Source organism: Melospiza melodia, chromosome 18 (assembly GCF_035770615.1).
Source record: "Melospiza melodia melodia isolate bMelMel2 chromosome 18, bMelMel2.pri, whole genome shotgun sequence".
NCBI lineage: Eukaryota > Metazoa > Chordata > Aves > Passeriformes > Passerellidae > Melospiza > Melospiza melodia.
In genome coordinates this window covers 15,961,547-15,978,618 of record NC_086211.1, presented here as the reverse complement: position 1 = coordinate 15,978,618, position 17,072 = coordinate 15,961,547, and the positions used below count along the sequence as shown (strand labels likewise).

At 56.4% G+C, this 17,072-nt stretch overlaps 1 protein-coding gene across 2 annotated transcripts in view; it reads right to left on the bottom strand.

Annotated features, from left to right (window-relative positions):
* Positions 1-6,865: 6,865 nt before the first annotated feature.
* Positions 6,866-17,072, bottom strand: part of NTN3 (netrin 3) — a 32,181-nt gene continuing 21,974 nt past the window's right edge. For both annotated transcript variants that reach the window (XM_063171337.1, XM_063171338.1), the window contains 4 exons: positions 16,333-16,482; positions 15,354-15,407; positions 8,697-8,771; positions 6,866-8,436 (listed from right to left, as the gene is read on the bottom strand). In XM_063171337.1, the coding sequence (XP_063027407.1) occupies positions 8,108-8,436; positions 8,697-8,771; positions 15,354-15,407; positions 16,333-16,482 (608 nt within the window). In that variant the 3' untranslated portion in view covers positions 6,866-8,107. The remainder of the gene's footprint in view (positions 8,437-8,696; positions 8,772-15,353; positions 15,408-16,332; positions 16,483-17,072) is intronic.

Here is a 17,072-nt window from a genome sequence, read left to right as displayed (position 1 = left end):
CCAAACTTTCTGAATGCTCAAAATGGGGTGGAGAGAGGGACAATGGGTTTGGGCAGAGCAGATGCACCTGCCCTGCCCGAGGCTGGCAGGCACAGGGGACTCTGTGCTGAGGCTCCTGGCTCCTCCTTGCTGTCCTCAGATGAGTTCCCTAGGACCCCTTTGGGTACCCACAGCCACCCCAGTGCCCTGCAGCACCCTGGCATGCTTGGACTGGTGATCAGGCCACCATCACCCTGTGCCCTCAGCCCACCAGTGGCACTGGCTAGGATGGAGACACCAGTTCATCTATGAGTAAAATTCAAATTTTTATGCTTTAGTGTCTTTTGGCTTTCCCTTTTTTGCCTTTCCCTTTGACTGGAGGAACTGAGGGGGATTTCCAGGCCGTGGGGTACCCTGTCCCTGTCCCATGTCCCTGCCCTGACCACAGGGCACCACATTCCTGTGCCAGGGTGCAGACCCCCCCCAGTCTGTGTCAGTGGGTCTCTCCCAGCATCCAGGAGCAGCAGGCAGAGTGGTGTGTCTGCAGCCCCTTAGCACCCCCCACCTCCCCAAAATTCCCAACATCAGCAAGCACCATGGGGGTCTGGGAAGGGAGAGATCAGGACCTTGCTAGGAGGAGCCTTGCTGTGCCCATCTGCCCCCCTGTCCTGGGATGGGTGGCAGAGGGGGCTTGCACTGGGGATGGGGAGAGCTTGGGTGGTGCCTAAACAGCCCCTACACTCCCATCATCCTCCCACTGCCTGGTTGTGGAGTGGTTCCTATTGCTGCAGGGGGTGAAGGCGCCTGAAAGGCTTCACCACAGCTTTTTTTGGGGACCTGATGGTGACACCTCTTCCATTGGCTGCTCTCTCCTGTAGCACCTCCTGGCTCTTCCCAGCAGTGGAGAGCAGTGTTTGAGGCTGATCTCCCTCTCCAGCTGCAGGGAATCATGGAATGGTTTGAGTTGGAAGACACCTTAAAGGATGTCCCTTTCCAACCCCCTGCCATGGACAGTGATACTTCCCACAAAACTAGGCTGGTCAGAGACTGATCCAATCTGGCCTTGGACGGTGGCTATGGGAAGCAGATCCTCATCCCCACCCCACACCATCACACCATGGAGTGTCTGAGGTGTTCACTGCCACCATCGAGGCCATGCAGTGGAGAGGTGGTGGCAGTGTCCTTCCCAGGAACAGGAGCCGTCTGGCCTGGGGGACGAGGGAAACACAGCCCTGAGACACCTGCATCCCTAGGAATCACACCCTTTACAGGGAACAGGGCAGATCTCCCTTCTCCAGAGAGGCTCTGAAATTCAGATGGAAAAAAAATATATATTTTCCAACCATTGTATTTAGTGAAAAGAGCTGTTCAGCCACTTAAAATATAGGTGACAAGTACAAAAGGTATTTGTCATTCTAGAGCAGGCCAAATCTTCAGGAGATCCAAGATATATGGTACGCACCCATGGCCCAGCTTCAATCTGCTCTTACACTGTAAATTCCAATTACATCATGCTGCCTTGTTTAAATACCGTGAAACCTGGCTCATGCCCTAAGTATGTTTTATATATTGCCACATCCATTTGAAATAGATGGGCAATGTGTTTTACAGCACATGTGCAAATATCTCCATATTTTTCCATCTGGGGGTTTATGGGATCTTTCAGAAAATTAATAATGGGGCTCGGAGGAAATGTTCGACTTGGAGGCAGTAGCGGAGATTTATGGCTGTCCCACTGGATGCCAGGGAAAAGTCTGAAAGCACCCGGGGCAGACGAAGGCCCCACGATTCCACCAGGCATTCCCTGAGAGCTCATTTTGCATAACAGGACCAGGAATTTCCCCCTGCAGGCAGCAGGTTGACAGGAAGGGATTGCTCGGGAAGTGAGGGCAAGGGACAGGGATGGGATGGAGGTGCAGGTGAGGAGCAGCATCCCCCAAATCTGGGGGCTCAGATTTGGGCAGGGCACGGGAGTGACTGAGCATGGCTGCTGTGGGGGCCCAGATACCCCAAGGGTGCTTTGGGCACCCTGCCCCGCTCCCAGCTCCAGGTGCTGTCTGGTTTGGCTGGGAGAGGGACAGTCTGCGTGTGTGTGCTGGCCAAAGCCACCCCACTTCTGGCTCAAGAGGCCAGCTAGAGCCTGCTGGGTTTCCTGATGGATGGGCTGCCCCCAGGGCTCCCAGGACAGTGACCTGAGCAGCACCAGCCCTGTCCCAGGCCACAGGGATCACAGCATGGGTGGCCAGCAGGGCTGGGAAGGGACACTCGAGAGTCACCACATACCAAAAGCCACAAATGGCCCTGAGGTCAGGTTAGTGACCCATAGCACAGTCCTGGAGCTTTAAACATTGGAGATTACTTGCTCCCACTGTCATGTGTCTGGCAGGACACAGGCAGGGGACAGGAGGGGACAGACAGGATGCAGCACCTGGCTTCAACTGCTGCTGCTGCAGGTGTCTCTTTGGGGATGCCAGCGCCAGATGTCAGAGACCCAACCCGGGCACCTTTAGAGTCCTTGAATGTGCTGAGCTGGGTTTGCTCTGCCCATCTTCATCTCCTCACTCCCTGTGCTGTGAGCAGGACCATGATCTCCACTGTGGCCAGCCCAGGGCTCAGTTGGTGACTGTGTTACCTGGGCTGGCTGCTGCCTGTCTCAGACGGGGAATTCTCCAGGACCAGCCATCTTCTGGGAGTGCCACCTCTCCCTGCTCCTGCACAGCTGATGGTTTCCCTTCGTGTGGGTGTGCAGGAGGGAAGCAGTGTGTGGTGTTTGACAGTGGAGAGGCTGATTCTCCAAGATTTTGGGGTAGAGCATCTTGTCCAAGATGAAAACATTGTCTGCTTATTGAGTCTCACAGTGGCTGTGTAAACAGAGGATCAGCTTTGATGGATGCTGAGGGGTGTAAATAGAGGATCAGCTTTGATGGATGCTGAGGGTCTGATCCTGCCCCATGCAGAGAAATCATTGATTTCAGCCCAAGGATGCTGAGCCCAAGGCACGGGGGTACCAGCATGGCTCTGAGGGGCAGCAGAGCCCGGGGTGGTGCTCTCTTTGTGCCACAGCCGCACCTCTGGGCCAGCCTGGGGCTGTGCAGGGCCGGGGCTGTGGCAGGGCACTCTGGGGACCCCTCTTCCCTCCCTCCTCATCCTCTCCATTGCCGCTGAGGTGGGAAAAGCCCGGCAGGAGGGAGCTGACGGGATTCTCCAGATGGTGCCCCGCTGACCCCAGCTGTTCCCCGTCCTCGGCTCTTCCTTAGGAAAACACGGCTCGGGCCAGCCCATCGATTAATGGCTTCCTCATGTTCCCCCCACAGCCGAGGGGGAAGCTCTCCCTGCTCCTCAGGCTGCTGAGCTGAGCCCCCTGTGCCCCCAGACCCCACACAGGTGCTGCAGATCCTGTGCACACAGGGAGCACGTGTTTAACCAGTGAATTGTGCCCTTGTAAAGATGAACAAGGCATGGGTGAAGGACTACGTGAACAAATGAATTAATGACAGGTAATTAACGCTGGTGTAATAAGTGCCCCCAAGGCTGGTAAAAAATACACTAGGCATATTGAAGAACAGCACATTTCTCACAGCTTTGCAAGGACAAGAGGGGCTTGGAGCGAGCAAATTCCCCAAACACTTGTTTGACATGGTCATGGGTGGGAAAAGTGTGCCCTGCCCTGGTCCTACAGCCCTTCTGGAAGGAGCCTGGGTGAAAGAGAGTGGGTGAAGGAGCCGTGGTTGAGATTGGTACACAGGAGTAGGGCTGGGAATTGCAGAGGCTGTGCTTTGCTTAGGAGGCAAAATTTGGGATGTTAATGAGACTTGTGAGGGTTGTAAAGTGCCAAGTAAAACACCATGCTTGGGTAAGGGGTGATGGACAGAGTGCTGCAGTACCAAGGGCATGGGACAGAGGATGTGGTGCTGTTTGGATGGACAAGATGTGGCTGGTTGGGCAGGTCACCACACCTGAGGAGTGGCAGCAGGCCACAGTTGCCTCATACCATGTCCACAGGTGGCAAAGTACGGGTTGTCCATGTTATTAACCATGGAAGCCTGCAGAGCATGGGCTGGCAGAGCCACCATCACTGCTCTCTGACAGCTGAAGCCACTGCTAAGATCCACTTGGATCTGCAGGGCAGCATGGACAGAAGCTGCTCTGTGTACCAGAGAGCATCTGGAGAACAAGGAGAGCAAGAGCAAGTCAGACCATGATGGGGATCACTCTGAGTAGATCTTGCCCCTTAGAGGCTCAGCTCCTTGCCAGGAAGAATATTCCCACACCCCAGCATTGAGCTGTGCCCTGTTGGCCAAGCAAAACGCTCTTTGCTTGATCCTGTTTCACCTAAGGAATGTGCTTTCCTGTCTGATACAGTCAATTTTATTTATGTGGTTACCAAGAGCAAAATGATGGAAAATACACATACATCCATTTGTGTGTCCACTCGGGCTGGGGTTCAGCTGTTCAAACTCCTGTCATCTCTCATGAGTGGAGCTGGCTGGACAACACAGAAAAAAAGCATTGAGTTTGCTGTAGTATTCTCACATTTTGTGTCTTTCCGTGGCCAAATTCTGTATTTTCATGAAAGATGTCCACTGGTGTTATGAAATGAGAAAAATTTCAACCAGCTGCAAAATTCAGTCCCAAAGCAGGGGGGAAATTGCAAACTCGGCCTCTCTTTCCGCTGCCTTTGTGTCTCAAATGCTTTGCCCCAGCTGAATACTGGGAAAAGACCTGTTAATAAAAGCACACGGATGGAAATGTGCGTGGTGGTTTTGGCCGTTCCCACACGGGCCCGCAGCGGCCGCTCCCAGCGCGGGGCTCGGGCCGGGCGAGCGCACCGCGGGCTCTGCAATGCTCTTCTCTATCAATGCTTTTTCCCTTGAACAGCTATTTTGGAAAACACACGGCTTTGCAGTGCCAAGCAGAGCTTGCCCTGCAGTGTCTCTGCTGCCCTTGTAAAGCCCACGGCTGTTGGCTGCAGCCACCAGGACTGTGTGACACAGCCCGCTGCCACCCGAGCCCCTGCCCCGTGTCACCCACGGCCTCTGGCCGCTCCCAGGGGTGTGAAGAACCCCCAGCACCAAGGGGGTGGGCAGGGCTGGCTGGGTGCTGCTGGGTGTGCAACTGGCCCCGGATCTGCAGCCCTGCACCAAACGATGCCTGTGCTGGTGGGTGCTCCAAGCCCTGCCTGATCTACAGGGCAGGATCAGCAGCCCCTCTGAGCAAATCCATGGTGCCTCCTCCACTGCCCCTGGTGTCCTGGCACCAGCTCAGGGTGATCCAGCCACAGTGACCCAGCTACAGCCAAACCCATGTGCAGTCCTCAGTTCCCAGCTGATTGTGCCAGGCAGATGGAGAGGAATAAGAAAGGTGAATTCTTGCTTTGGACATGGAGGTGACATAAGCAGGAGAAGTCAGGAAAAGTCCTTCAGGGACCAGATTCAGTGAAGAATGTCTTCCTCAGTCTAGACTCAGTGCAGAGTGGCTTCCTCCAGTCCTTCAACCAGGATTTTAGGACATTCCCCAGCCAGAGGGAGAGAGGGAGAGAGGGAGAGAGGGAGAGAGGGAGAGAGGGAGAGAGGGAGAGAGGGAGAGAGCTCCTCTCCCCAGCACAGACCATGGGGTGGGGGTTCTGCTCTGGCATCTCTGATCTGCCCCAGCAGGACACTGAGATGCCAGCTGGGAGCCATCCTTCCTCAACAGTCCCAGATGGCAGAGGTGAAAGAAGAGGGAGGAGCTGTTGGGAGGATAAATGGAGAACTCCAATCACCAAATTCTTTGAAGAGTTTTACGTTCCCCACTTCAGTGGAGGAGAAATCAGGTTCCAAATGAAACCCTGGAGTTCCCTGCCTGAGAAGGCTGTGCCCAGTGTTTTTGGGGAACATAGACACATTGTGCATCTCCTTGCTTGGAGAAACCACATGCTGCTGAAGCCCTGCCCTGAGAAATATCCATCCATGCCTGTGGTGCTGCCCTGCTCTTTCTGGGCTGTGGCTGCTGAGAAGAGGGGTCAGAGAACCCCCACAGCCCAAGGAGTGATGCTGAGGGATGATCCTGATGAAAGTCCTGTCCTTGCACTCCCAAAGGGCGTTCCACCACTGGCTTCTGTGTCAGACCCCTGCATTTGTCCAGAGAGCTGTGGCTGCCCCATGCCTGGAAGTGTCCAAGGGCAGGTTGGATGGGGCTTGGAACAACCTGGTCCAGTGGAAGGTGTCCCTGCCCATGGCAGGGCTTGGAAGAAGGTGACCTTTGAGGTCCTTTCCAACCCAAACCCTTCTGTGACTGTTGGGTGCATGGGGCTGGAATGAGCCTGAGCCAAGGGCAAGTCTGGTGAAAGCAGCCGTGGGAGGAAGAGGAGAACTGGGTGGCCCAGCTACACCAGAGCCATCTCAGGGCAGAGGCCAATAGTCTGTGACAATCCAACAAGAGGAGCCAGGGATGGGAGGGTTCCCTCAGCTCAGAGAGGAGGAGAGAGGGTCTGTGTAGGGAGGGGGATAATATCAGCTCATCCAAGCCCACCTGGTCCCACCTACCCATCACCCCTCAGCTTCTGGCCTCCCCACACCTCTTTGTAGGCACCCAAGAACCCATGGCACCCAAACAATGGCGCTGCAGGCCCTCCACAGCTCTGCAATGGCACTTCCAGCATCTCCAGCAGCTTCACCAGTGCACCTGCATGTCCACACAGACACCCCCAGGGCCTAGGTCCTCACTCCCCAAATTCCCTGGTCCTGAAACCCAACAGTGCCCCACCAGTCTCTTCAGCTGGAAGCTCCAGCACCACCAGCCTGGAATGGGGAGTCACACAAGCTGCCCTGGGCTGGAAAGGGTAAAGTTTCATGGAAGACCATTAGGCTACAACCCCTCACTGAGCCATTCAATAAGCAAGGCAAGGTTTGTGTGGAAAGGAATATCTATTGTCAGAGCACCTATTATTTCTATTTGTATTTATTAAGCCAGGACTGCTACAATCTCAACATGGGAAGATACTGGTGTCTGTTTAACCAGAGACTAATACATGGTGAAGAAGATATAAAAGCCTAGAGGTGGATCAATGAAAACTCTTTCTTCCTGTCACCTCTGCCTTGTGCATCTCCATGGACAGCCTTGGCCAGTTCTTCCCAGGAGAGCACGCAGTCTGGCCAGCTCTGAAGATGCACACCAAGGCAGATGGTCACTTGGTGTCTCAACAGGAACAGGTGGAATTGTGTCAGTTGGTACCAGGTGAGAATACAGGCACACAGACCTGGGTGGATGGATGACTGTGCATGATGGCTCCAGTCAGGCTGGCCAGTCCAGCTCAGGTTCAGATGGAGCAGGTGGACATGGGAGGGGAAAATGGTGTGTCCAGGTCTTTCTCACTGGGTTGTCTGGACTAGGCACCAGGACAGTGGCAACCAGGGGTTGCCAGGTCTGTCCCTTTCTCCCTGGTGGACACAGTCTGACAGGGCTTGGCTTCTCCCTATGGCACCGCAGCACAGCACAGGTCCTGCCCCAGCCAGCAGCACTGCTCCATGTGAGCCCAAGGGGAATCAGGCCTTGTAAAAGTTCGTTTGTCCTTTCTGATGGAGGTCCTGGGGCTGGACACTGCAGCACTGGACAGTTTCCACTCAGCCTGCCCGCACATCGGAATGAGGGGCAGAAGACTCTGACCTCCTGCTCCTCCTGGGCAACGAGAAAGGCAGAGAGAGGCCCAGCAGCAGCACATTTTCAGAGTGAGGAAGAATCATACCCTGGATGCTGGAGAAGGGAGAGCTGTCAGCTGAGATATCACTGGGCAGAAGACAACTGTGTCAAAGGGAATACAAAAGCCTTGAAAATGAGCTCCAGAATGCCTGGAGCAGGGCACTAATCCCCTTCAAGCCCCTTCAAGTGACAGGCACCCACAGGACCTTGCTCCACTTTGCTCCTCGTTAAAGGTTTGTCATTACTGCATTATTTTTAATACACACGTAGAGAAAAGGGCTGACACGCACACCCACCCGTGCACACGCACACAACAGGAAACCATTGCCAAAATATACACTATAGACAAAGAGTCCATTCACACTATGGATATGTACAGAGTCTGTGGTGCAGTCTGGCAGTGCCCAGCTGGGCTGGGGCTGGCAGGGGGGACAGGGTGGGTGCAAACCCCTCAGGGCTTCACACACTTGCCCTTCTTCTCGCGCCGCTGCAGTTTCCGAAGGCGCCGTGTCCAGGCGTCCCGCCACTGGATCACCAGGCTGTTCTTGTCGGCCATCAGTCCGGGCCGGTCCGTGGAGTTCTCGCTGATCCCCATCACCAGGTACTTCTTGCTGATCTGGATCTTGGGGCACTTGCAGGACAGGTCCTTCAGGTGGATCCACAAAAAGTTGTCACCGCGCTTGACCCGCTCGTCACGGCACTTGTAGACAGAGAGGATGTTGATGGTGAACTTGGCCCAGTTGGCCACCGTCTCCATCTCCAGGATGTTCACCTGGACCACTGAGGGTGAAAAGGGAGAGGCACAGTGATGGGGGATGCTTTGCCTTGCTCCCCAAAGGAAGGTTGGGGACAGGAACTGCCCTTCCCAACAGCCCCACCTGCCCCATCCATTGCAACTTTGGGAGGGCTGATTTGGGGACCTCTCTCCATAGGGAGTGTCTCCCACCCCCTGGATGCTTTCATCTGCCCCACCCATGGCCAGCCCTCATCTGCCTCTGGGCCAAAGCCCAGGGTGGCTCAGGGAGGTTGGAGCTCCTTACCATAGTCCTTCTTGCAGTACTTCTTCATGTTAATCTTGTAGTTGCCCTTGGCTGGTTTGCAGTAGGAGTCACAGTCTGCAGCAGAAGAACAGTGGGTTGAGCACTGAGGGGCCTGGGGGGGCTCATCCCACCACAGGGGAAGGGGGAGTGTGGTGGAGGGGACGGCAGCAAGACCCAGCCTGGCAGAGGGTGGTGGGTCCTTGACTGCTCCTGAGCCATGGCCTGAGCACTCTTAGGACAGGGGGCTGTTGAGGCCCAGCTGCTCCCCTGGCACCTCACAGGAGCTGGGGCTCAAGGACCAGCACGAATGGCTGATACCACATCAGCTGGGAGGAGGAACCAAGGGACCCTGCGTGCACTGAGCAGACCCTGTCACTTGTGGCAATGGTGACCTGCAGGATAAGTCAGCACAGGGTAGTGGAGGAAGCCTGGGGGCTCCTTCCAGACACAGAGAGGGATGGATGGGAGGAATGTGGGTGAGGTGAGAGTGGCCCCCATGGAGGGCTGGCAGGGGCCATGCCAAGGAGAGTCAACAGAACAGCTGTGACCCTGCAGTGCTGGGGGGTGTGGGAGCAGAGGATTTGGCACCAGTCCCACAGTCAGCGGCACAGGGGACACGTCCAAAGGCAGGTGTGACACCAGAGCAAGGGGGTCATGATCCTCAGAGTGGGGGGGAGCACCCTCAGGGGACAGCCCCTCCAGGGACCTGTGCCCCGCAGGCTCCCACAGGTGAGGAAGGGGACTCGGGCTGTGGGAAGAAGGCAGGTGAGGGAAGCTCTAACACATCACTCCTGTGCCAGGCATCCCCTGCTCAGGCTGCTCCAGAGGGGCTGGGGAGGCCACCAGGCTGTCCTCCACTACCCTGCTGTCCCCCAAGGCTCCTGTCCTCCAGGAAGCTTTTTCCTGTGCATTTCTAAAGCTCCTAGATTTGCATCTCAAGCAGAGGGAGGGCAGGGAATGCCTCTTTCCTTCTCCCCAAAGCCTTTGATCCCCACAATTGCCTGAAGCAGCCCTGCTCTCCTTCTTTCTTTACCCTGCCATCTTCCTTTGAACATCTCAATTTGTCTCTTTCCAAATGGCATGTTTTTTTCTGAGCCCATCTTTCTTCTTTTCTCTGCCTTTTGCAGGTTCTCCCTCTGGTTTGGCCCCACGTCCCAGGACAGAGTCAGCAGCCTCTAATGGTGGCTTTGTTTGCAGGTTGCCACAGTGATCACTGGGGTTGGAGGCAAAGCTCTGGGGGAAGACGGGGAATAACAGAACCCTGTGCCAAGGGGAGGAGGACAAAAGAGGAAAGAAAGAAGTCCAGGAGCACAAACTCACCCTGGGCTCTGCTGTTCTCCTCTCTGTCCAGCTCCTTTTTATCTGGGACTTCATGCCACCTGTTCCAAATTTGTCGGTGATAGAAGCAGTGCAGCATGAAGTCAGTTCTTGGCAGAGGAGGATGAGCTCTGATTCCCAGTTCAGCCCCCTGGTGCTGCCCCTCTCCCTGCCTGGGCTGGCAGAGCTGCCTTGGCCCTGCTGCCTGTCCTGAAGCAGCCGAGATGGCTGCAGAGGGGGCTCAGAGCCCCCCACATGGGGGGAGGCTGCTCAGTGTGCTGCGGTGCTTGGTCAATGCACCCACCCACTGCCTCCCTGGGGTGTGCCACAGCCTCAGCCTGGACCCTGCTGCCTCCCTGGGGTGTGCCACAGCCTGCTGTGCTCTCTGGGACACCCCACAGCCCCATCCCCACCCCACAGCACCCCTGAGCAGCCCCAGCCCCACACACTGCTCTGCCCTGTCCTGCTCCATGCAGGGACTCGGGGCACAGCCTCCCACGCCTGTCAGGACAGGAGCCCCTTCCTCCCCAGCCACGGGCACAGAACCCCCCCTGCCCCTGCCCCTGGCACAGCTGGCACAGCTGGCACAGCCTGCCCAGGGACACCGGGGGGGCATGGCTGGGCTGGGTGACGGGGGCTGGCCTGGGGGGCTCTGGGGTGATGTGGGGTGGGAGGAGGCTGTGGGGCAGCCTCAGCCAACCTGCCACCCCTTCCCTTGGCAATGGGGATGAAGGAAAAGCAGAAAGAAATCCTGTAACTGCCCTGGGCTCCTGCTCACGATTAACAACATAACACTGTGATTCAAAGGAGCTAGAAAATGGTGTTGGGAATTAACAATTTAGGATTAGTTTAGGGATTTTTAAAACCACGGCTTTGTGCGGTGGAGGAACAGTCCTCAAATGTAAAATTAATTCCTGCTCCCCTTATCTAAGAAACTTGGGAAGAAAAATATGTCCAAATAACTGGAAACCTTTCCTTCCCTTGGCCGTGAGCACATGGCCCCCTCCATCACTGGCTGTGGGGCAGACAGGGGTGCTGTGGCTGGGAAGGGGCAGGGCACGTCAGGGCAGAAGGATTCTGCCTTTACCTCCCCAGACTGCCTCTCCCTGAGCCTCCTGCCCTGTTCCTGCAGGGTTTTGCCATGGGGGCTCTGCTCAGGAGCCGCCCAGCCCCAGTCACACCACAGCGATGGAGCAGGGTTCCCTCCTGCCTGGGATGCTGTGTGCCCCGTGGGGCTGCTCCACACAGGCCCCGAGAGCTTCACATCCTCTGCAGGGCAGTGGGGAGAGGAGCTGCTCTGGCTGCCTTGCTGCTGTGTCTGTGCAGCTGGATTGGGCAGCCAAGCCCCACGGAAGGGCTGGGGGTCAGCACAAACCTGGCACAGCCCATGGCATGAAAGTGCAAACCCTGAAATGCTTCTGCATCTCCAGGATACGCTGCAGCCCCATCCTTGGCACTGCTGCACGTCTGGGACAAGTACAGAGCAGTGTCTGAGACTGAGACATCACTGGGATGTGTTACAGCCCCATCCCTGGCACTGCTGCATCCCTGGGATCCACCACAGCCCCATCCCAAGCACAAACAAATCCTTGGGACCTGCCACAGCCCCAGCTCTGACACTGCTGCATCCCTGGGAGGTGCTACAGGTGCAGAGTGGGAGGAGGCAGCTGAGAAGCAGAGCCACTGGCCTGGTGTGGGCATTCCCCATCCCTGTGGGCAGTGCACGTGGGAGAGGTGGCAGGTTTGCGCATCTGGTTTACTTCTCTCCTTGAAAAAAAGGAATATTTTGTTTTAAGAGAGATGTAACTTAATCAGGTGCTACGGCTGCAAATCTTTTACTGCTTACTTTGAATTCCCTTAAAGCCTTGTTTTGCACTCCATGAGTTTTGTTAATTCTGCTAATGGGGAACGTGGATTTTATTTTTTTTCCATGAAGTGGAAAATATTTAAAGATAATAATAATAAAAATTATGAGAAGTGGACCCAGGACGTTTCATCACCAAGCCAGTCACTTGCTCAGGCACAGACATCAAAGCTGGACCTCAAAGGCTTTGGAAGACTGGGAAGGCAGGAGAAATCTGGGAAAAGTGAGGCAGAGGATGGCAACGTCAGTGAAAAGCCTGGACACAGCCAGGGACTGAACCCCGGCATGGAGGAGGATGGGGAGAGGGCGGGAAGCCCAGCACCTGAGCAAGGCAGCCCTGAACAATGTCCCCCTGTTCCTGCAGCAGCACCTGCTCCAGAGGCAGGGCGGGAGGGGGAAATGGGGGAGAAGGGGCTGGGAGGCTGCCCGAGGTGCTGAGGCCCCGTGGGGAGCGCGGGCTCAGGGACAGCTGGGGCTCCTCGGGCACAGGGAGCAGGCAGGGCCGGGGCAGAACTGGCAGCTCTGCCTGCAGGACAAGCACACGAGGGGCAGGTAACCCTGGCAGCACAGCCAGGGCAGCATCACCCCCATCCCTGATCCCCCAGCCAAGGGAGCAGCACGAACCCCCCTGATCCTCCAGGGCAGAGGCAGCTACACTGCATTAAGGATATTTGAGCTAGAAGCCAGAAATCTTAAACCAACAAAGCCACAGATAAACTGGAGGCAGTTTGAGGCAGACCCGCTCTGCTAAAACAGAGCAAACAACCCAGCTCTCTGCCAGTGCTGTTATTGTGCAGCTGAACAGCTCAGACAGCATTGTGAGACTGTTCCTATTTATAAAGCACTGGAGAGGAGTCACCTTGATTAACTCTGCTCCACGCTGCACTCTCTGTTGGCAATAAACCAGTCCAATCTCTCGTTCCATCTCCCTGTTTTTCCTTTTCCCAAAGCCTGATGTTCTCAGCTCTCTCCCTGCAGGGTGGGCAGGGCAGGCAGCAGAGGTGGTGCTGCTTTGCCCTGTCCCATGCAGCTTCCCCCAGCAGTGGCTCCATCACTGCAGCTCAGCACGTCCCCATGGGGCAGGATGTGCACTTCAGGTGTCACCGCTGCCCCTCTGCCTCAGTGAGGAGTGAGACCTGTGAGGATCCAGGCAGGGCTGCCCTGGAAACACCCTGGAAACACCCTGGAAACACCCTCTCTCCTTTCCAGAGCCCCGAGGGGCAGGGCTGGGAGGGCCCAGCAGTGCCCACAGGTGCTGGGTGGGGTGCCAGGCCGTGCAGAGCTCCCAGGCTCTGTGCTGCTCCTTGGGGTCCACGTGTGCTAAGCCAGCACCGCTCTGCACGGCACTGCAGGCTCCTCCTCGTGCATCTCCCCTCTCCATCCCCATCCACACACTTCACTCCTGCCAGAGGAACACAGAATCATTAAGGTTGGAAAAGGCCTCCAAGACCATGGAGTCCAACCTTGAACCAAATTCCACCATGCCCACTAAACCACATTGCAAAGGGACAATCTACTCGCTTTTTGAACACTCTCAGGGACTGTGACTCCACCACTGCCCTGGGCAGCCTGGTTCACTGCCTGGCAACCCTTGCAGGGAAGAAATTTTCCCTGATGTCCAACCTGAATGCCCCGTGGCACAGCCTGAGGCTGTTTTGTCTCGTTCCATGACTTGTTCCCTGGGAGCAGAGCCTGACCTCCCCCTGGCTGCCCCCTCCTCTAAGGGAGCTGTAGAGAGACAAGAGGTCCCCTCTGAGCCTCCTTTCCTCCAACCTGTGCCACTCCATCTCCTCCAGCTATTCCTCATCAGACTTGTGCTCCAGACTCTTTCCAAGCTCCTTTCCCTTCTCCAGACCTGCTCCAGCCCCTCAGTGTCTGCCTGGTTGTGAGGGGCCACAAGTTCCATCTCTTCAGCACAGCTCATCCCTGGCTCTCTCCTGCAGCCAGTGAGTTCAGCAAGGGGCCATCCTGGAAAATGTCCCCAGAGGGCTGGAGAGCACATCCCGGGCACACAGCAGCCTGGAGGAGGCTGTTGGCATTTCCCACTGCCAAGGCAAGGTGGTCTTGGTAAGGAGAGCTGGGGACATGGATGCAAACAGAACACTGGCTCTCCTAGAAAGGAGTAGGCTTCCTTGGGATAGATGTACCCCAAACGGGGCACAGGGAAGTTGCTCACTAAATATGGGTGTGGGGAACTGGAGGGGCCCTGCTGTCCTCACAGGAGCATGTGCCATGGGATGGAGAGGAGGATTGTTTGGGATGTCCATTCCAACACACTGGAATGCAGGGGCAGAGCAGGCTCCTGGGGACAGCAGGAAGAGGGGTGGCCCAAGGAGGGAAGGGGCTGCTTCTTTCCCAGCCTTTTCCCCTCCACCTGGCTTGCAATTCTGACAGGGATGGCTGGGAAGAGCCACACTGCAGTGCTGAGGGAACTGCACAAGGAAGAGGAGGGGAAGGAGGAAAGCCCTGCTACAGCCCTCGTTACCCTGCTGGGTGCATCCTGCAGCTCTGGAGGGCTCAGCATGGTGGCACTGGATCCAGGGGCTGGTGCAGCCCTGCTTGGTGCCCCTGGGAAGTGCCATGACACGGTGGGAGCTCAGAGCACTCGGGTGGGACCTTGGTCCCGGGCCAGGCTGGAAGAAGGACCCTAATCCACCAGCACAGGGAGATCCATGCACCCACCCATTGCCCAGCCCCAGCCAAGCCTCTGCAGGAGCAGAAGTGAACCTGCAGCTTGTACTGAGATGTCAACCTTCCCTCTCCAGTCTGGGGAACCAGGGCAGCTCTTGAGGAGCTCCGAGGACAATGGCAGCAATGCCTTCCTGGCCTGTGCAAGGCCTGCAGTCTGTCAATGCAGCTGTCACCCCCCAGCTACCCGTGATCCCATCACCCTGCACAGCCAGGACAAGCAGCTCATACCCAGACCTGGATGACGTGAGCACCATGTCACCCACGTCCCAGGGCAGGCCTGGCAGCCTGTGCCCCAGCACAGGGGCCCTGGAGCCTGCCTGAGACCAACCAGACCCTCCGTGCCCCAGCACCTCCCAGAGAGCTGGGGTCGTGCAGAGGCCGGGGACACTCAGGAGAAACGTCCTGCACTGGTGCTGATAAAAGGAGGTGAAGCAAAGCCAGCCCCAGGCACCCACGGTGCCATGTGCCACAATCCCTGCCTGTACCTGCCAAGGGATGGCCAGGCCCCAATGGCTGCATCCCTGCTCTCCTCCTTGGAGGCAATGGAGAAAGCCTTTCCTGAAAAAGTCCGTCAGTCTTAGTCAGTTCCTTTCCAGAAATACACAAGATTTAAAATCTCAGTCACATCTTTCACCAAAATTTGTTATCTATAATTTTTTGCCAAATGGTTTGGTAGAGCTGAGCCCTGCCCCGTGCTGTGCCAGGGACAGGGAAGGTGGGATCTGTCCCCAGGTCTCGGGGTGGCACTGAGGCCATGGGCTCGGCCAGGGACGTGGAGCACTCACCTGCAGGTGCCTCTGTGCTGGTGACCAGGGAGGTGGGGTTGATGGCAGGAATCTCTGGAAAAGAAAGGGAGAGGTATCTTAAGGATGAGATCCCCAGCTCTGGGGGTAACAGCTCGGCAAAAGCCCTCTGAAAATGGGCCACAAGGAGATTTTGTTGGTCACAAATGAGAAATGATGGCATGACCATTGCAGACTATTGAATAGACCTGGAGGTGCACTAACTGAGTTCAGTAAATCAGGCCAGGCTGCAATTCTGCATTCCCCAAGGGCCCTGGGTGGTTGTGTGGGGATGTGTGCTCCAGGGATGGAGCTTCCCAAGTGCTCAGCTCACCTGAACTGAGTTTGGACATCAGACAGGTGCTTGGCTGATCTCAGCACACCTCAGGCTGCCCAGGGCAGGGATAAATGTAGGAAAAGATAACGCTTTCTCAGGACTCTTGGCAGCAAAACCTGGGGGAATTTCTTTCCTAAACTCAAATTTGGGGAAGAGCAGAGAGAGAGGAGCCAGCTCCACCAGTCACCTGCACTGCCACTGCTCCAGCAGCCCAGCAAAAGCTGCAGGGTTGGACATTGTTCTTCTGCCACTTGGGTCAAATTCAAACCCACTGTGACAATAAACACAGTTTTATGCTGACCACAGGCTCTGGCCTTGCCCCAAAAGTGACCACACTCAGGGCTCAGCTGGGTGGGGAGAGCATGTGCTGTATCCAGCAGAGACCCAGCAGAGCTGCTTCACCACCTGGAAGCACTGACCCAAGGGGTCACCCAGAGCCTCCTGCGCTGGGGCAGGTGAAGCCCAGGTCACCACAGAAAGGGATCAGAGAGTCCCACATGAGCACCCCCTGGAGAACACCCATGAGGACAGTCAGCCTCTTGTCTGAGCCTCCCACCCACCACAGACCATCCGAGGGGAGTAGGGGACCAAGGAGCGTCCCCCGGGGCCCGTGAGGCCCCTGAGTGCAGGCGAGGGGGCACTCACTGATGCAGGGGGCCACGGGCGAGCGGCTCTGCTGGTAGCCCTTGGCGCAGCGGTTGCACGTGAGCCCGGTGACGCCGTCCTTGCAGGGACACTGCCCCGTGGTCTGGTTGCAGGTCTTGCCAGCTGCACCGACGGGGTGGCAGTCACAGGCTGGGTGGAGAGAGAGAGAAACGGGTATGTGAGAGGGGAGGCACAACACAAACCCCAAACTGGAGCCAAGGTGCAGTCCCAGAGCGGTGAAGAGGAGGGAGACCCTTCCAGAGCACCTCTGCTGGGGCTGGCACAGCACAGACCCAGCTGCACCCGTGGGTCTGGACCGACTGTGGCCCCACATGTGCTGTGAGCAGCATAGGCAGGAGGGCACGTGGACAAAGGGGTTGGCCAGGGTATGGCCTTGCTGACAGGGATGCTCAGGAGGAACACCTGGAGCCTCTGCAATTCCCACAGGTGCCTGCAGCCACCGGCTCTCATTTATGATCTCATTTAACTCCAGAGAGATGTTCCTATGGCAGCAGTAAAAACCATTTTCTCTACTTGCTCCCCTTCCTCTGAGCTTTTCAGTCCATGGAGCTGAACCAACACTGGATTTTTACACAAATCACAAACCTTGTTTTGGTTTTAGAATGAAGCAGGTTTTCTCAATGTTTCCCAAGCTCATAAGCCTCGATGCACCTCCTGGAGGCCCTGGGCAAAGGATGAACCCACACCTTTCTACCTCAGTCTCTCTAGGATAAGCCACA